This window comes from Elephas maximus, chromosome 16 (genome assembly GCF_024166365.1).
Source record: "Elephas maximus indicus isolate mEleMax1 chromosome 16, mEleMax1 primary haplotype, whole genome shotgun sequence".
Lineage (NCBI taxonomy): Eukaryota > Metazoa > Chordata > Mammalia > Proboscidea > Elephantidae > Elephas > Elephas maximus.
Genome location: NC_064834.1, coordinates 37185136 through 37205973, shown reverse-complemented (window position 1 = coordinate 37205973; position 20838 = coordinate 37185136). Strand labels below are relative to the sequence as shown.

Here is a 20838-nt window from a genome sequence, read left to right as displayed (position 1 = left end):
ACACATATAGAGACCTATGTACATACATGTTAATACATGCATACATTTTCTTTTCTGGGCCAAGTGTGGTTATAACATTTCAGCTTCAAAATTTTATCTAAGGTCACTCTTTAAGTGGTTAGGCCCACGTTTGAACTACCTGTCCAGCACAAATCTTCCCAGGACGAACATAGAAAGATTGGGGCTTAAATAAACCAAGACAAACATATGAGTTGAAGACTTGCTGATTGGATCATAGAATATGAGTCATTTGCCCATGAAGAGTAATCATACTGAGGTTTCTGATGTGTATATTTTTGAATGATACCCAGATGAGAGACATGGAGTCTGAAACCTATCTCCGTATCACATCAAGGGGTATTTAATTCAGCTTGTTGGTTTGATCTCTTGATGGAGAAGGGGGAGAAAGAGACATTTTTTTATGTCTATTTTTTGTGGTAGTGCATTGTAAGTACTAAATGAATATTTGTTGAATTAATTTATATTCCAACCTTCATTTATTCAATGCATTCACCAAATATGTAGCAAATGCCTACTTGTGCTAGGTGTTGATGGACAAAATAGACATCGTTCCTTGCTTTCTTGGAGCTTACAGTCTCTTGGGGGAAGATAGCTATTTAACAAATGTGCCTGAAGATAAATATAAAATTATAACTCATGATAAGGGATTTAAAATGGGTGGGAGTCAGAAGGCCTGTCGCAGGAAGTGATATTTAAGGAGACAACTGAAGAATGAGTTCATTGAGTTAATAACTCAAAACGCAGGGCAGTGATGGGGTGGGGTTTGAGACAGAGAAAGGGGTTAGGAGAAAGGCTTCACAGGCAGAAAGAGAATCAACAGTGGAAAAGCTCTGAAATGTTAAAATAGAATTAGTTGGTACCTGGAGATTTTAAAGAACTGAAAGGTCAGTATAAGGCTTACATAGTTAATTATTAATCAATTGCTCTCTTGGTTTTGGTCCCATTGTAATTTTCCCTTGAACATTTTCCCAACCTGAGAAATAATCCTGTAATCCAACCTAATTTTAAAGAAAGGAAATGTGATTATGGGGCAAATGGCAATGCTAGTCCTTCCTGTAGACACCAAATTTATCATGTGTTTGTGGTTTTCTGTCATGTCGTTGGCTGTGGTTGCCGACTGAGTAAATTGTGGTTTTAAAGGCGAGAGACTGGTGGTTGGCAGAACTGATGGTAGGACCAGGCCTGTGTGTTCTCCTCCCTGATATTGCTATGTATGTGTGTAGATACTGATAAGACATTTCACAAATGGGGAAGATGATTGTAGTTTTTAGTGAATTGTCTAATATCCCGCTAAACAACTAAATGGCATGAGCACTCAGTTTCAATGCCTAAAATAACAGACGAAGGACAGTCTAGTTTTTAAGTCAATTGTATGTATTTACTATATATTTATTTTGGAGATTCACAGTAGATATTGGAAAATCAAAACTTCTGAGAGGTAATATTTATTTTGGAGACTCATAATACATATTGGAAAATCAAAACTTCTGAGAAATAATACAGAAGGAAATCTGTTTTGTTGAATTTTACGCATTATTCCCTAAAGACTCTTGACTGTGGAAACTTCTGTAGTTTTACCTATGACCATTTTAATGAACAAGTGTTCCTTAGTTCACTTTTTAAGAAAACATTGTGCCAGATTGTATACTTTGATGGGTGAGAGGTCTGAATCACAATCATTGAATTGCTGGCAAACTTGTTCTTTGACCACTGCATTCAAGTATTGCTCCATATGCTTTTTCTTGGTTATTGGTGTTTTTTCCATCAGTTTTTCCGTTTTCTCTCAATTGGATGTTTCCTGTGATTCTTGAATCTGAAAACGAGGTAATGTGTTAATAATTTTCTTTGTAGATAGATTGATGATTAAGTGAACATATACTTTGAATATATAAAATAAGAAGTATTTTTAGATAGATGTTAATGCAATGAAATGTCAAATGTCAAAATGCTATGTTTTTCAATGCATTTTGAAATATATCCTTACTGTCTTCTTATATATTTTCTTTTTTTTACAAAAATTTTATCAGGTACCCATCTAGAAAATATTAACCTAATAAAAATCACCCTTTCTCGTATTATATCTATTATGTCTTAAAAATGTCAAGTCATCTAAGACCAGTTTCATGACTTTAGGGAATCAGAGAGTCACCGGTTGAATTATAGGAGTTTTATGTGAGGTTTTAGAGTGTTATCTTTTAATTTGTGTGAGTTCGAGAGACATTTTGTCTTTCTTTATAGTGATGTCTTTTGTATTTTAAGGGCTTTAAAAAGCTTGTAATGTAAGAATGCCTGAGCTGCTGTGTCTAAATAGAGAGGTAAAGCAAGATGGTTTACCCTACTTCTCCACTTAAATCTGTGTCAAAGAAGGTGGAATGCAAAAGATTTGGGATGCATCCACCGCATGTACCCCCCTTTCCTTTGACATAATGAGGGTTGATCAAGAAGGTGTGGTTTTTCATACCTATGGTATATGCATGACTATGAGGTACATGCAAGTCCCTGGGTGGTAAAAGTGGCTAAGGCACTTGGCCGCTAACTGGAAGGTTGAAAGTTCGAGTTCACTCGGAGGTGCCTCAGAAGAAAGGCCTGGCAATCTACTTGTGAAAATGAGCCATTGAAAACCCTACAGAGCACAGTTCTACTCTGACACACATGCAGTCACCATGAGTTGGAACTGACTTGATGGCAACTGGTTTTTGGAGGTACACGCACACACACGCACACACACGATCCTTTGTCTTCATGCAGATCCCTGTAGTAGCAATGAAAGTTCTGTGTGATTTGAGTATAAGAAGAAACATAGCTAATTAGACATTTCACCGACCTTTTGATATGTTTTGTTCTCTTTAGCAAATTAAAGTGTTCTGAATTTGCTTTAACAACCAGTCAGGCTAGTGTGAAAAGATATGAGGTAAGATTTTCATGTTCAACGAGTCAGGCTTCTATGGGCAATAATCATAAAAATGCTTAGTCAAAGAATCACATAACTTTAAGAATACTGCGCTGAGAATTGGGAGACCTGGCTTCTGAACTTTCCTCTGCCGTGGGCGAGTTGTTCATCTTCCTTGGCCTTTGGGTTTCCTTAACTCTGAAATTAAGATGTTGAATTTAACTCTACAGTTCACTCCAACTCAAAATTCTGTGTTATTCATTATGAGTAAAAGCATAAGGCAACTTTCCTTTTTTGGGAGGGCGAGTCATGGCAGATGTTGTTGTCAGTCTCTTAGCTCTCTGTACTTTGTGTGTATGTGCGTGCACACGTGTGAATGGCTTAAAGCAACTAAATTAAACAATACAGCACATGTGGCAAGGCTTTAGGTAAGTGTTAGTTCTGTGACTGCTGAGAGAATGCTACTTAGTGTGTACTGATGGAAGATCTGACCAGCAGGAACTGGAGGGTGAAAATATACAATTTTTACTTACTTTTCTGTGTGCCTAACAGCAGCAATTGCTTAATGTTCTGGAAATAAACATTTTGAAGATTCTCTGTCATTCTTTCCACTTAAAATTGGTAATTACCATAGATGCTTTTCTAAGAAGCTAGGTGGTTAGAATTTTGGCTGTACTACCTCTAAAACTTTAGATGTATTTTCCATAATAACTTCCTAAATTAACTCTGATCTTGAAGTAAACACATTCTTATATAATAGTGACTCAAGACAGACACTGAATATTCTGCACCGATACCAATTAAATGGGAAAACCTCTATTTAATACTCACTTATATGGGGCTATTGAAATGATATGGTATTTTACATATTAGCATTTTTGGTAACAATGTTATCATATAGTTTGCACATTTGTCTTTTAGGTTTAAATCTTGACCACTAATATTTAAAGAATTCTTACCTACCAGATTAAGTGTCCGTGTTTTGAATAATACATTTTCAAAATCCAGTCTATTTTTAGCTTCCATCATAGAAAAGCTAGACCAAGAAGTAAGTACTGAATCTTTTCTAAAAATATACATTAGGCAAGGTGACTGAAAATTTACAGTTGGCTACAAATTCATTGCAAATATATGCATCTCATGGTTCCCAGCCAAGGGCTCCTATGCTTGTTCCACAGGTAATGCTTTCATAAACTTCAGATACCATATTGACTTACCAGACTATACCTTCATTTATGTCATTGGAAAGGTGGATTTCCATCTCATAATTATAGTATAAAATTCACAATATATCAAGAGTTCCCTTAATTTGAAGTTAGGCAATATTGTCCACTAAATCCATGAGAGTGGGGATCTTTATGTATTTCCTTTTTTTTTTCTTTATAATGCCCTTCCTCTTCCTTCTCCCAAAATTCCTGACATTCTCACAATATAAAGAAATTTTCTGGCATCTTTCTCGGAACAAATTTAGTCACTTTACCTACTGATAAGAATTAAATTTACCCAGACGTCTAAGTGCATCTTTAGTACTTTCCCACTGTACTAATTTTTGTGACTTCACTATCAACATTTAAGTTTCCTTTACTTTAAATCTAGGTTAGAAAACATGCAAGAGGAAAATGGCTCAGTTACGTTAGCTGTTAAGTACTACTTAAAAACAACAACAAAAGAAGAAAAACCATTGACTCCAGAGCTATTTTTTAATAAGCTACATAGTATCAACTCATTTTCAAAAGCAAAATTACTTCTGCAAATGTTTTGCGGAAAATACTGACGCATTAGCTTAGGAAATCATGTGTTTTTAATATACTAGAAGAATAAGTGCAATGGAACTGAGAAACTCTAACTTAATCAAATATGGGAGATATTACTGTGTTGCATGTTCATGAATATATTCACTGGGCTTAAAACACAATAAATAATATTTTTGGTGAATAAAGGATTTTAAATTCCATTTTATGTACTTTAAAATTTTCTATTCATCAAAAAAAAAAGAACAGAGCACCTAATAGTTTTTTCTTCTTAAAAGCCATTTATTTCTTCTGATCATTGGACATGGGCAGCTCATTAAAGAATATAAAGAAATGTTTTATTTATTTATTTTTTTATAGAGTGCATGGATTTTCATGAACACTATTTTAGGCTGAGGCCCAAGAATAACTTACCATCATTTTAAGCTGTGGAAGATAAGAATTCATTTCAAGTAATATTAGGCATGACACTAATTCGATTTTAAACCCCAAGCACATTAGCAGTTATGGTACAGTGCACTATCACCTTCCAAGTCTCTGCAGTAAGTTTTTCATCATTAATGGTTTATGTTTTTTTTTTCCTTTCCACGTAGACCTTATCATTTACAGTAGTATGACTTCAAACAGCCCAGCCATTAGAATTTTTACTTATATCCATTTAAATATGTATTCCTGATGGCTGAATCCATCCACCAAACAAAATCACGAGAAATGATCTAATTCTAGGAATTACTAGAATAGCAGGTGCTTGAATCACTGTGCTCAGTCCATAGGAAGGTTCAGGTTTCCATTAAAAAACAACCAACCAAAAAACAGAGCTTATAATCCTTATCCAATTTATCAAAGTGTAATGAAAATTCTGCTGTCCAACTCATCCCCCTTTACAGTCCCAATACCGGTAGTGTATTATTATGTATTGAAATTGGATGATTGCTTTCCTAAAACATGTTTATATGAACTAAAGTGTAAGTGGTTTTATGAAGTACCTAAAATATTAGGTATTATCATTACAGATTTTCTTTGGCTTTACTTTGAGAGCGAAATTAGAAAACATTTCTAAGTTAGAGAGGCTCAAGAATGCTGAGTTAAATAGGGTGAACAATTGTTTTGGTTTGTACAGAACTGAGGGGTACTTAGGACTTTTAGTTTTAGAACTAAATGGAACAGTCCCAGGCAAATGGGTACAAGTTAGTTACCTTAAACCAAGATAAAATGGTGCTGAAGTGATGATAATTTTGTGGAAAGGAACTTAAAAAAATTTTTTTTGCTCTTTCTGGATTTTCCAAATTTCTCCTCTTTCTACCTCCCCCAACCCAATATTCTGATTTCCCTGAACCCAGAACTAAGACACAGCAGCCACAATCAAAGTCCTGCAGGAGGCCAGGAGGGGCAGGGGTAGAGCCTTGAACTCTGTGCCCAATGATCTGGATTTGAATCAGGCTCTGTCATTGATTAGGTGGGTGTTTTTGTTTTCTCAGGTATAAATGGAAATCCTACTACTACTCACTTGGTAGTGTTAAATGAACAGTGCCTGTCATGCATTTTGAGTACAAGAAAGTTATGTTTATTGTGATCTCGATCATGATTAGCAAGTTTCAAGGAAGTCAGTATGTCTGACAGTGATAGTAACCTTCATATCTAGATCCCTAGGAATCCCTGTTACTTTTAGAGATCGTCTGTGAGGGGTGGCTTCCATCACCTAAAAAGCTCAGTCCCTCTCCCTCCCCTCAGTATACACATGAAATGGCAGAAGATTTCAAAGTTAGGACTCTTCCAAGGAATGTAGCACCAGTGGAATGAAAAAGTAGAGGACAAAATTACCATAGTTCTTTTGAGGCTAATTATGTTTTTAGTGAAGGATGCTAGATTCTACAGACTTTATTATTTTTTTAATAGCTGGGATTATAGTATAGCTGCCCTATTGAATGTTTCATTAAATGATTCTGAGATTCCATTAAGGAAAGCGTGCTAATAATATTCATTCTCAGTCATGAGGGTTGGGTGCAAAATTGAGGAGCATAATCTGAGTTCAGTAAGCCACAGTTTGATCTGGCTACTGGCAGAATGTTACCTCTCTTAAAGCTGTGATCAAGAGAGACTACTGAAAAGCAGGTTGTAGGCTGACTATGGAATTCTAGAGTGGGAACTCAGTTCCTTCAAAATTGCATTGTTTTGTGAGCATCTGACATGGTGCAGTTCTACTCTGTCCCATAGGGTCGCTATGAGTCGGAATTGACTTGATGGCAGAGGGTTTGGTTTTTTTGGTTAACATCGAAGACCCCATCCCAGATGGGCAGTGGATGAGAGTTCTCCATGCTACTCCATGCCACTCCACTTCATTCCATTGTACTCCATTCCAGATCTGTGGTAGCTACTTTCTAATGGAGCAGAAAGTAGCTTTGATCTTATATTTTAGCCAATTAAGATTACTTTGGGACACAAGATTTTATGGTAAAATTTGTCTTTGTGGAAATATAATTGTGGGATCTTGATTTATCACATAATATTTTTTCTAGCACTTACCAAGTACAATGTCAAAGATATTTAATACAATATTGGAATCACTCAAAATGCCGAGATGGAAACCAGGTCCCTCAAGCTCTAAACAACCAGTTAAGAATATCACTGAAAAACTTACTTAAAATATTTATTTTGACTTTAAAGATGAAAGAGAAAATTCTGAATTTTTCAAATATAAAGTATTTACGGAATTATATATTCTGATTTTGCATATATAATTATAAAGGAAAAATTAAATTATTTTTTCATAACTAATTATCACTGAATATATTCTATACCTTGGACACCTTTTAAATGGTGAAACAGTTGTAATAGTCTTATATCTTCTCAACCATTACTATGTTTGTGATTGTTAGAACAGACTTCTGACTTTTAATATTGGATTCACTGTGGAAGATATATTTTGTTATCACAAGAATTCCATTTAAAATGAAAATGTAATGTGTGTATGTAATGTGTGTCCTATAGTTATGTGTAGAAATTCTAGCCGAAATAGTGAAACACTACCCAATTCAGTTTTAAAAACTCTTCTGATCAAAATACCTGAATATTTTTGGCTGAAGTGGTATTTTTTATATTTTGGGAAAAATAGTTTCTGTTTTCCTTTGTATATGGAGACAGACTGTCTTCAGATTAAGAAGAATCTTCTCTACTTTATGCTGCTCAAAAACTAAAAAACCAAACCCAAAGAGTGGCTGGTAGATTCAAACTCCTGATCTTTTGGTTAGCAGGCAAGCTCTTTAACCATTTCACCACCAGGGCTCCTTATGCTGCTCAGAGACATTAAAAAAAACAGTTGCCATCAAGTAGACTCTGACTCATGGCGACCTCCTGTGTGGCAGAATAGAACTGAGCTCCCTAGGGTTTTCAGTGGCTGAAATTTTGGAAGTAAATGGCCAGGACTTTGTCTTTAGGCATCTCTGAGTGGACTCGAACTTCTAACCACTTAACCGTTTACACCATCCAGGAACTTCACTCAGAGATATTCCAAAAACCAAACCAAACCCACTGCCATCAAGTCGATTCCAATTCATAGCGACCCTATAGGACAGAGGAGAACTGCCCCATAGAGTTTCCAAGGAGCGCCTGGCGGATTCGAACTGCCAACCCCCAACCCTTTGGTTAGCAGCTGTAGCACTTAACCACTATGCCACCAGGGTTTATTAGATAACCCTTATTTAAGGCTCAAACTTTAAAATCAAAAGCCTGCTTAGCGATTGATGTCCCCTATACAATGATGTCCCCTATACATTGCTTTCTGATATATTTTTAGACAAACTCTTGGCCTCGTGGACTCCTGTAATAGATCTATAAGAAAAAGTCATTTAGCTTTAAACACTTTCCCCATGGAATTAAAGAATTCCCATATGTTCAATAAGATAATTTGGCCTTCTGCCTGGGAGAAGGAAGTGTCACTAAAACTCTTAGGACAGAGTCATTTTTTTTTTTTAATTATTTACTGCTGTCAGTATTTGTAAATTATTCATGTTTTGTTCATTACAGATGGAAATGTTTTGGGAATTATCCATTTTATATGTTGCATTCTGAAATAAATTCATTTCTCACAATGTCTGTCAGAAAGCAGAAAAATTAAGTGTCTTATATCATTTGTATTAAAGTGAGTTAGATCATAGTCTGTGTGGAAGGATGTTCAGGACTGTATACTCTCTTGTCATTTACAGCTGTGATTACAAGCAAACCAAAACCAAACCCAGTGCCCTCGAGTCAATTTCAACGCATAGCGACCCTATAGGACAAAGTAGAACTGCCCCACAGAGTTTCCAAGGAGCGCCTGGCGGATTAGGAACTGCCGAGCCTTTGGTTAGCAGCCATAGCACTTAACCACTACACCACCAGGGTTTCCCATTACACGCAAGTACATTTAAAATGAAAAACTTGTTAACATACCATTGGCTAGCTGTTTCTTCCTTTTTTTTTTTTAAAGCTCAGATAGAAAAAGTTGTACATTCAAAAGCAAAAGTGCCCAATTTTTTGAGACTGGTGTTTGTGTCCTTGGCTAAGTTTAGATTCCAGTGAATAGCTCTGAATTGTAATTCCATTTTAACCTATTTTCTATTTTCTTTGTTTTAGTGTTAAGGGATGGCCAAATAAAGCATTGAGGATTGTAACATTGGGTGTTCCAAGAATAGTAATTAGGGGACTAATAAAGATTCTAAAAAAAGTGGATGAGTTGGAAAAGCTTTAGGTAAATATTAGGAATTTAGATAAGGATTAGGTACATATTTGGACATTTTTAACATGTGTTCCCATGATGGGAGAATTACCCTTGGACACCAAGTTGCTACCAAATTGTCATCAAATTAGGAAATACTGAGTGAGCAGGGATGGTGGTGGGTGTGGGTGGAATGGGATGGGGGTTGGTACAGTTTATTGTAACCTTTTTAGTTTTCCCCTGTCTTTTTTTCTCCAAAGTTTGACTTAGAGTTTCTTCCTTGCCATTTCAGTGGAAAGATACTGTCCTAACAGCTTAGTTGTCAGAGAAGGAATGTTTTAATGTTTTTAAATGTGTGGTTCAATTTCAGGATGAACTTTTTTAAGTTCGGTAGTGATTTTTACCCCCAAACTGAGCAAACCAAAAGAAGCAAGTTCCATCAGTAAATTTATGCACATTAGCTCAAGTGGGCGGGATAATGGAAAAGCTCAGCGGCCTCCTAGGGCCCAAATCCCTTTTAGCCTTTGCCCTAGAACGATTTCATTAATCCGAATTTGGAAGAGGCGCCAAGGGGCGTAACTAGCAGGAACAGGCAGAGTGGCAGCGCTGGGGAGAAAAAAATCAGGCACCCCATCCATCCCCAAGGGCACCGGAATGTACGGGGGAATTCCTCCCAGGCACGGACTGGCTCTCATCTCCTGAGAGCCAAGTTTCTTTTCAAGCGTTAGCCACCTGTGTGAGGCGCTCCCCGTGGGAAAGGTGGCGTGGGAGAAGCGAGGGCTCAGCCACACAGCTCCGGAGCCTTTCTCTGTGAAACTGGCGGTTAAGATACCTCCAGAACTCAGAGCCTTTAGGATGCAGAGTCCGCTCTTCCCTCGTACGTCGCTGGGATCCTAGTCCAATGTCCTCAAGATTGGCATGCTTTGGAGCCTGCTGACGCCTCCTCAGTTTGCCTGGGGTCCTCCCAGCCATCTCCCTCCCACCTCCCCAGCCGCAAAGAGTGCTGCTCGCGCCTCGCTCCACTGGCACATCCCCCCAGCGCGCCCCAGAGGTTTATCAGGCTCCCCGCACGCACCACGGGCTTCCTTTGGCGCCCGGCGCTAGTGACCCGAACAGACTAGCCGCTGCTACCGAGCCCCCCCATTCAAGTCCCCTTCTCCTGCTTCCTTGCCACCGCGCCTCCTGGCTCTTCTCCCCTGCACCGCGGCGCCCACCCGCTTTCAGGTTGGACCTGCGGCTTTGCTCATCCACGCACTCAGCCTCTCGGTAAAGCCAGAGAAGTGGAACCAGCACACTGAAACTCTCGGTGGCTGGAGCTGGTGGACTGGGCATGCTCAGAAGCCAGGGCTGGCTTTGGGCTCAAGTAGGAAGCTTTCGCACTCGGGAGGCAGCGGCGACTTTGGGGAAAGTTGATCGGAGAAGGGAGGAAGCCCCAAGACGAGGAGTAGCGGCAGGAAGGAGCCCCCGGCAGCCCGGAGGAGCATGGGCACCCTGCGGGATTTACAATACGCGCTCCAGGAGAAGATTGAGGAGCTGAGGCAGCGGGATGCTCTCATCGACGAGCTGGAGCTGGAGTTGGATCAGAAGGACGAACTGATCCAGAAGCTGCAGAACGAGCTGGACAAGTACCGCTCGGTGATCCGGCCGGCCACCCAGCAGGCGCAGAAGCAGAGCGCTAGCACCTTGCAGGGTGAGCCGCGCACCAAGCGGCAGGCGATCTCCGCTGAACCCACCGCCTTCGACATCCAAGATCTCAGCCATGTGACCCTGCCTTTCTACCCTAAGAGTCCACAGTAAGCAGGGGTTACGCGCCGGGTCCATGTGGCACCCTGTCGGTGGGGAGCTGCGGGTCTCTGTATTGTCTGTCGGCCCCCGCCCCTCCGCTTGCCATATCTGTCCTTCTCATCCTCAGAAATGTTTCATTTTAACGGGCACTTCTTGCGGGGCTGTGCACGTTTCTCAGACTCAGACTTACTGCACATACGTTGCCTTCGTGTCTTTGTCAAACCTCCAGGTATTAAAAAAAATACATATACGTATACATTCATCTGTGCCACCTACCGTATAGTTGGAAAGCGCCCTAGGTGTGTGTCCGTGTGCGTGTCTCCCTCTCACTGTATGTGTGTGTGTGTGTGTAGAAGAATAAAAAGCCCCGTCTCCCAAATGCCCTGGCAAACCTGTGCATCCGGAAAATCCTAAAAGCAGGCTCGTCAGACTTGAAATGAAATGCGTCTGATATCACCCTTACTTTCTATGCTTTTGTGGCTTTCTCGGATTTCTCTACATGCTGGCTGGCGATTCACGCTGGCACCCTTCAAACCTCATGTTCTGTCATCATCAAAGTGTAAAAAATAAGCAAATACGCATATGAAAGGGAAGATTTTTGATTTTCCGAATTGGATGACATTTACAATCCAGGAATGGAAGCCTGGTCTGTTGATTATTAAAAATATATATTTTTTCATAACATCCGAGGAAGAATATTGCTTATTTTCCATAAGGAATTTGCATAATGTTACTAATGGAGCAATTGGCTCCATCTCAGGAGGGTTGCATGCTTTTCAGGGTCAAACGTAGATAAGTTTATTTTACTTAAAACACAGCCCCACTGTTTGCCTTATTCCTGGCTTCTAATGCAACCATTCTGGTATTGTTCTAGCATTTTAGAGAACTGGGTAGTTCTGATGTCAGTGGGCTTCATAACTTGGATGGGCAAATTGAATGAAACTTGTTATACAACACTCAACTCAGAGAGCATAGGGAGAGTAAAGCACCGCAACATGAGGTTAACATAAAATGAAGGAAAGTACCCAAATGAATGGTATTTTTAATTAACAGATAATGACATAACTGAAAAAAATGAAGGATTTTGCTACTGTAATCCTAACTACATCACACTGGCTGCATGACACGTGTTATATAATAATACGAGGTCTTTTTTAAAGAGAAGGGGATACATACTTGAGTGGTTAAGAGCTACGGCTGCTAACCAAAAGAATGGCAGTTCGAATCCACCAGCCGCTTCTTGGAAACCCTATGGGGCAGTTCTCCTCTGCCCTATAGGGTCACTATGAGTTGGAATTGACTCTATGGCAATGTTTTTTTTTTTTTTTCCATTTGGATTATTGGATTTTTGAGGGGGGCGTGAGTATGTACGCAGTACACTTGAAAACTTAGAGTTATACCTATGCTTGGTGGTTTCCATGGAACATTTTCCATTCCTTGTGCATGTTCAGTTTAAGGAGAAGCTTGTATTTTGTGAGACATTGGAGAAGAGACAATAAGGGTAAACATTTCTGAGATTCTGACTTGAGCAAGTTGCCTTAACACTTCAGCTGACTTACATCTGCCTTGGAAACCTGAGCGATCTGAATCTACTGCAACTTTCTCTGGTAAATTAATTTGCAGTCCTGTCAGGCTTGCCTGTTTTAGCTAATGAGGTACATGGGCATCTCTCCTGGGCCAAGTTTTGCATAATGAAGAAATAACTCAAAGACAGCTCTCTCCATCTTTAAGCATTCCATAGGATCTCATTTTTGTATCTGTAGGATTTCGGAGTAACACAGAGCAAACTCCACTTTTATAAAAAGATCATTTTAATAGGTTTTATAATGAAGTGTGATTAAGCCAGCTGATAAATCCAGTTAACCATTTTATCTTAGAAAATAAAAAGGAATCTAGGAAGTGGGGAATGAACCGTAGAATGTGTAGAAGCTTCTTAGTGCTTGACATGTAGAACAGCAGATTAAAAAAAAAATCCATGTTGGAGAGTGAAGTTAGTGTGGCAAGTAATTCACAACATTTCATTGTAATAAACACTTTAACTACTAAACAATGTGGTGCCTTCTGATATTTATTTCATAATGCTTGTTTTAGAGAAATCAGCTATTAAGTTATCGCCGTGATGGCTTTGGTGATCCTGAAGGATTATATTGAAGAAAATGATAGACTGTCTTCCAAGCTTAAGTAATTTTGGAAAAACATCTGTTGTTTTTTCACACTTATATGGAGAAGACTAGAATAAAACTGGCTTAAGTGGTAGAGTGTACCTTTCTTAGGGGAAGGAGAAGTATATTGTATGTAAAGTGATTATAGCTCATACCATTTGAATAGCTGTGCAGGGTTGCTGCACAAAGAACTAAGAAAACTTGTCAAACTGAAGACCTGTGAATAATTTGCATATACAGATTTACGGGCAACAAGTGTTTATGTTTTTATATTTCATCTTTAACGAAACTTAAATTTGGTCATCTTTCTTAAAGTTATACACAGTGTTAATTTAAATTCAAGTTAAAATGAAACCATTTAAGAAGCCGAAAATTGATTTCGAGTTCATATTCATGTTAGTTTTCTATTTTCTTTCTATTAAATATAAGTGCCCAGCAAATGTACTGCCTAATATCCAATGTATGCAAATACAGTTGTCAAGTTTTTGCCTACTGAGGTTGCCATCTGAGGATTACAGTAAACAAAAAAAAAAATTTTTTTTTTAGTGACTTTCGATTGCCTAAAAAGAGTGCAAATATAAATGTGCTTATTAAATTATCTGAATATTTTTAGTTTGAATTTTTCCTACTTAAGCTGGAAATTGGAGTGAAGACTCTGTCAGATTCCAGCACAGAGCCAGGGCACTCCCCCTGTACTGTGAGGTTCAGCACAGTGTTTTGGTTTGTCTCCTTTATAACCTGTATAGAGAAAACTTCTAAGCCCTTATTATGTTATGGATGTGAAGCAAAGAACTGATGTAGCAAATTGGCAATCCATAGTCCATTGCTACCAAATAACTATTTGAGAATGTAAACTACTAGGCTGTATGTTTTGAAATAAATTGAACAAATAAACTCTTACATATGAAGGAAAAAAAACCCAAAAACATCCATTATAATGAGATCAGATAATCTGCCGGTTATATACATAGAATGGTTCTTATGGACAATATTAAGTAATTTTAATTCAAGTCATTTCATTTTTGGAAAATTGCCTCTATAATTGGTAACAACATTCAGCCTCTGGTGTTTTGATCTAAACACTTAGCATAGTGTAAATATTCCCAAACCCTTTCCATTTTCCTGTCTCAGGGTTCCATCTCATTTCAGCTAGATTGTATAGTCTTGAGTTCCTATAAAAAGTTGTTAGTGTCTCTGTATTTTGTTAAGCTATTGCTTTTTACCCCAAAGGTAGCTGTATTTCAGAGAATGATAACATGTCCTTGTTATGTTCCACTTTTTGATTGTGAAGTACTTGAAAGAGCTATGGATAAAAGAAATATATTTTCTTTATTTTAAAGGAGGCATTAATTTTAAAAAGATCAAGTCATTAATTTAAAAAATATATGATCTTTTAAATCTTGACACTGATACATCTCAGTAGAAAATAGAATCTTCCCAAAGGCTAGGCTTTAAATTTTGTAGAAAGTTGAGAAAATTCTAGAATTCTAGTGTAAACATAGATGGTATAAATATTAAAACATAAGTTTATTTAAAGGTAGTAATTAAATTCTTAATATGCCTTATAGTTCAGTACTTTTATGGGATGTCTGCCATGTGCAAGGTACCATAATGCATCAGAGATGAATAATATACAATTTCTATCATCAGAGAGTTAACAAGGGGATAACAATGCAGATCAATACTCTAGAAAGTAAAGTAAGTCACAGAGGACATGCATAGAATAGTTGGCAAAATATAATTGAGCCCATTGAATTTTATGTTATCAGAAACTCTTGTGGAAATGGATGTGTTTAGAGTCAGTATTTGAAGGATGCCCATGATTTAGGTGAGTTGTGATGGGGTTTGAGGGGGTGGTATGAGGATAAGGGGAGACATTTTAAGCCTTCAGCAAAGAGACAGGACAACAAAGGAAAGCAGAAGCCACATTTGGGGAATGGCAGCTAGTAGCGGCTACAATGAAGTTCCCGCATGGTGCAAACAGTTAACGTCCTTGGCTGCTAACTGAAAAGTCGGAGGTTTGAGTTCACCCAGAGGCACCTTGAAAGGAAAGACTGGCATTCCGCTTCTGAAAAATCAGCCATCAAAAACCCTGTGGTGCAAAGTTTTTACTCCGACACGCTTGGGTTGCCTTGAGTCAGAGCTGACGCAATAGCTCCTGGTTTTTTTGGCTACACTAGAATATGGTAATGGAAATTGAGGAAAAGCAAGTTAAGGGCAGAGAGAATGCGAATCTCCGTTTTTACGATCTTTTAAAAGTAGGTGAGAAGGCATTTCAGCTTCTTAGAATCAAGAACTGTTTTTTTTTTTTCCTACACCAAGGACTAATTGTTACCCCTGAATATCAGAATGCTGGTCCAGCCCTTCATTTCTCACCAACATAATCATGATAAAAGTCAACTATCTTTTTTTTTCTATCCTAACAAGGGAAACCCTGTGGCGTAGTGGTTAAGTGCTACTACGGCTACTAACCAAAATGTCGGGAGTTCAAATCCACCAGGTGCTCCTTGGAAACTGTATGGGGCAGTTCTACTCTGTCCTTTAGGGTCACTATGAGTCGGAATTGACTCGATGGCAATGGGTACGGTATGGAATCCTAACAAGGTATGAGCAGTTAATTTAACCAAGTAGTGGATGATTACAGCTCTTAAAGGAACTGAATTCTACTCTTTAACCAAGTTCCATTTCCCACTCATTTCAAAATGTTCACGTTGAAAATCTAATTTTATGCCACAGACTAGCACTGCAGGTTCCTTGCATACCTAGGCGAACTGGACATAGATGAGACTTGAACCTGAAGTTGGTGTTTGAAATCCATCTTTCCTGTTTTTGTGGAGGAGTTAAATTCCAACCTAACGTTATTCTAATAGAGTTTCCAACTTAAGTTTGATTGTTAATTTGACATTGCAGTCTATTCAGTAAAATTGAAGTCGTGAAAGCCTTTATAAACATACTTTAGACTAGGTTGCTAAAACCCTATTAGGATTTTTAAAGCACAGTCAAGTTGTGTGCCCTTAAAAAGCTTATAATGAAAATACTGACAGACCCTTAAATAGAGTGGCTCTAGGCATTGCCTGAGAATATAAATGAAAAGGTTCCTTGCTGTACTTACTGGGTCACATTTCCAAGCTTCTGCTACTTGTGATTTCACCAAAGAGCTGGGTTTGGATTTCCAGTGGGAAAGGTTAGATGTAGGCAGACAGTGTTTCTATTGTTGCTGTTTGCAGGTTATAAGGCATATGGACATTTTTTTTTTTTCCTGTCTGCCTAGCAATGGAGGGTCTCCATGGTATCCTAGCAACCAGATTCGAACACCAGGCTGCTGCTCTTTCTGCCATCCCTACCGTAGGTGCTGCTGCCCATCCCAGAGAAGTGAGCCTGTTGCTAGCATTCCAGACCCTCTGACTTGAACCTTCTGAGTTCAGAGAATGCAAGACAATGTGATAAATAAGCACATGCTGAAAGCAGCATTTACCAGTATGCTCAACAGCTTATTATGCAATCACATCTGTGGCATTTTGAATCCTAATCTGAATTGTTGAGCTGGTGCTGTTTGCCACCCCTTCCTGTCAGCCCTTCTCTACTTCCTCACACCCAGCCTCCTGACATCAGTTTTACTTTCCTCTCACCATCTTCTGTAATGACTGCATTCCTCAGCACCACCTTAAAATTTATTTTCTGAGAAGTTAATTATATGCAGCCTGTTTGAACTCTCTAAGTCTAATTTTGTTTTTAAGAGCAGAGAAATGCTCTCCATCCCCAAAATGTCATGTAAATATAAACAATAGCACAAAAACTCCAGCTCCACAAAACAGATGTTTCACCAAAGGTGGGACTAATAGTACACTCTCACAAGTGTCTTGTTTCTCTGTGGCTTTTATAATCGTAGTTATTAATATGAAAAGAGCAGATGAGTCGAGTGGGAAGAAGATATGTGTGTCATGGGGACAGGAAAGGGCAAAACAAGAAGAGTATTGTTAAAGCTGTGCTATATCTGCAAGCAAGTTGGAAAAGAGTGTTGGGCTTTGTTGGTAAGTAAATAGGCAATGGAACTGGAACAGGGTTTGCAAGTGAAAGAGAAGTTTATAGATGAAGACAGCTATAGAGAGGAGACACCGAAATTGGAGAATATGGAAGGCTTGCCTCCTCTGGGAGCCATACCAGGGTTTCCGCAGAAAACCATTAAGATGTTTCCCTTTTGATCAGTGCTTGTTCTGAATATGTTGTATCGTCCCTTTGAAACATCTCTGAATTGGACATCAGTGAGGGCTTGGTGGCTTTTGTGTAGTCCACAAGGCAGAGGAAAGGAACAAGGAGAGCAAGTTGGGGCAGCACCATTACTGAATTAACTGGTTTGAATGGCACTGCTTATCGTAATGGCTAACATTTATTCACCACTTATTCTATGTCAGGCACTGCTCAGAGTGCTTTACATAGATTGTCTCTTAATACTCCCAACAACTGTGAGGAAGATTCCAGATTATTCTTATTTCACTCCACTGAGGCACAAGACAGGGTTTCGCAGAGGCTAAGCAACTTGCCCAAGGTCATGCACTTAATAAAAGCTTGAGCCTGAATTTCATCTCCAGAGCCTGTCCCCTTAGCCAGTAGGCTCTCCTGCCTCCCAAAGAGGTGTGAGGTTAGGCAGTTGCAGGAAAACCTAATGAATAACCATATAGGCTATTCTCGGGGGAGTATCTGTTCGCCAGTAATTGAATAGGAAACAGAAGTCCTTTGGGAGAAGTGGCAGAAATAAAGTAGGATAGTGATTCCCAGACTCTTCTGCACATTAGAATCACCTGGAGAGCTTAAAAAAAAAATCCAATGCCCAATTTGTACCCCAAACCAATTAATCCAAATACCTGGAGTGGAAGCCAGGTGTCAATATTTTTTGGAGATACCCCAGGTAACTCCTATGTGCAGCAAAGTTTGGAAACCGCTATGATTAGAAGACAAGGTGTGTGTGTACGTGATTAAAAACAGGGTCAGTATAAACCTTGCATCTAAAGAGTTGAATGGCTATATTGGCCAAAACCAGTAAGCACTGGTGGCTTATAAAAGCAGTAGTAGATTTTTTTTTTTCCCCAAATTATAGGTGTCCACTAGTTAGTGTCTTATTATTTATTCCCCCAAATAGGTAATCATTACCATACCTATTCCATTGATTTTCAAACTTGGTGTCATGTAGAATAATCTGGGGAGCTTTAAAATATATTACTGCTAGGGTACTGCCTCTAGAGTTTCTGATTTAATTGCTCTGGGGTGGATCAGAGCTATAGATATATATTTTTTATCTCCTGAGGTGATTCTAATGCATAGCTAAGGCTGAGAACCTCTGCGACAGCGCATTCATCTTTGGTTGACTTGAATTCCCATTTTGGGGGAAGCCCCTTCTCTGGACCCTTTTGATCAACCCATATCCCTTGCTTGCAGTGTAGTCAGCCATTTCCAACTCCCTCATGCCCATTGCATATGGACCTGTCAGTTTCACAGTCGTCTCTGGGGTTACCTGCTGCAGACCTGGGGCACACAAAAGTAACAGCTGCTCCATTCAGTGTCTAAGTGTGTTTCTCTTTTCCTGCCAACCATGAGTCCTGGCCACTGTTCAAATATGACACGCGTTAGGATCAGCCATCATTCAAAGTGTTTTCCACTGTCGCTGGGGGCTGCTGCCTCAGTAGCCAGTGAGATTGTTTCCTTAGGTCCCAGATGCTTCTATGAAATTTAAAGTCGCTGAAGGTGGAACAATGAGGAACCCTCCCTTGAAGAGCAGTTCTGGGCTTGTAGCGCCTTTCGCTCTGGTATGTGATGTCTCTGCAGCCAGCTACAGTTTTTTTTCTACAGATATTTTATCCTTTTAAGGCAAACAGCCTGAGCTCAGACTGAGGAGTACTTTCCAAGGAGGCTTCAGAGAAAGCAGAGCAAGCATATCAATCTCTCAGCCCCTTTTCCAGAGGATTTGGCTTGAGTGAACAGATCTAGGCATTGCTGTCAGAGGAGAGGTCTGAGATGGCACCAGCATTAAGAGAATCTTGGTATACCCCTCAGGAAGGCTCCTGGAAGAAATGGGAATTCCTAAACTCTATGCTTATGGCCTCACTGGTGCTTCTTATCTTTTTCCTGCCCTCCTTCCCCTTATATTGGTATTAGAAATCCTCAAGATGTTCCCAGTTGTCTCTGATGGGAGCCTATTTACATTTGTAATTCAATTATTATCTTCTCAGGTGAGGGATCAGCCAATACAGCAGTTTATATAAGCCATGAAAATAGCTAATATAATTGCAAATACTTTTTGATAAAAATAATCTTGCTAGAATTGGAGTCAGTGAGGAGCTTTCTTGCCTCTTTCCCCACCTTCTAAAATATGAAAATGTATTCAGCTGACAGCATGTTAAAGGAGAGTAGATGTAATAAGGCCACCTAAGGGACTGGGGACATTAATTACACAGGGAATTTAATCATAAGGAAGGTAAACAATTTCATTATGGATCCAGTTTCACATCTTGTACTAAATGGGAGGGATAAGAGGAATTAGCAACAACAAACAGACATGACCAGAAGCATGTGTTTGCTTATTATGGTTTAGCAGATAGAAACAGAATGACAGGATCATGGTCACTGGGACAAGAGTTGGTGGTAGGACATAGGAAAAATATCTGCATCTTTGATGTCTTCTATTCCAAGGTATGAAAGGATGGAAGTTAGTACCCCCGCTTCCAAAAAAAAGTGACTAGCATCAACATATACAACTCTTACCTACATCAAAAATAAAATAATTACTTGTGCCTGTCTAAAGATTGGAAACCCTGGTGGCGTAGTGGTTAACAGCTATGGCTGCTAACCAAAAAGGTTGGCAATTTGGATCTACCAGGCACTCCTTGGAAACCCTTTGGGGCAGTTCTGCTCTGCCCTATAGGGTCACTATGAGTTGGAATCGACTTGACGTTAGCGGGTTTGGTTTTTGGTCTAAAGATCATAAATGTTAATTAAAATTTATGAAGATCGCTTTACAGTAGATACAACTGCATTAACTTCTATAAAATGTTGGAATAACTTAGGCTCAGCAAAAGCATAATAGCCTAAATTATTTTTCTGGGGTTATAATATGTCAAAAGCAGATCTTCTGTTACTGACTGTCTCATGTTCAAGTTCATTTTCTCATTTCTAGACTATACCTACTCTTTGGAAATTGTATTATACTTCATATTTGAACATGAGATAATTATAGTATCAGCCAGTCAGTTTAATTTGGTTAATTGTATTGAGTGTCAGTGATGACAAATACACCTTAGTTAAGCAAAATACCTTTGCTATTTTCTGAAACAATTGTCTTATGGTAATATCAAGCTTTCATCAGATTTGGGCGAAGGAATAATGAGATAATATGAGGAAAAAAAAAGCTTTTCTGGATATATTGTACATTATCTTAATGGTCCAGCTCTACAAATAAATTATGGTTTTGACAGTGCTTCTAAGTCTGGACTGAGAGGGAATAAAAGAATTGTCATGACAAGAAAGAAAAATGGGAATTTTGAA

General features: G+C 38.8%; 1 protein-coding gene across 2 annotated transcripts in view; it reads left to right on the top strand.

Annotated features, from left to right (window-relative positions):
* The window catches only part of PRKG1 (protein kinase cGMP-dependent 1), a 1427928-nt gene that overhangs the window by 76122 nt on the left and 1330968 nt on the right, over positions 1-20838 (top strand). The window contains exon 1 of one of the 2 annotated variants that reach the window (XM_049855704.1): positions 9601-11148. The exons of the other annotated variant lie outside the window; for it this stretch is intronic. Within the exon in view, the coding sequence (XP_049711661.1) occupies positions 10838-11148 (311 nt within the window). The 5' untranslated portion in view covers positions 9601-10837. Of the gene's footprint in view, positions 1-9600; positions 11149-20838 lie in introns of those variants that run through there. 2 annotated transcript variants of the gene reach the window in all.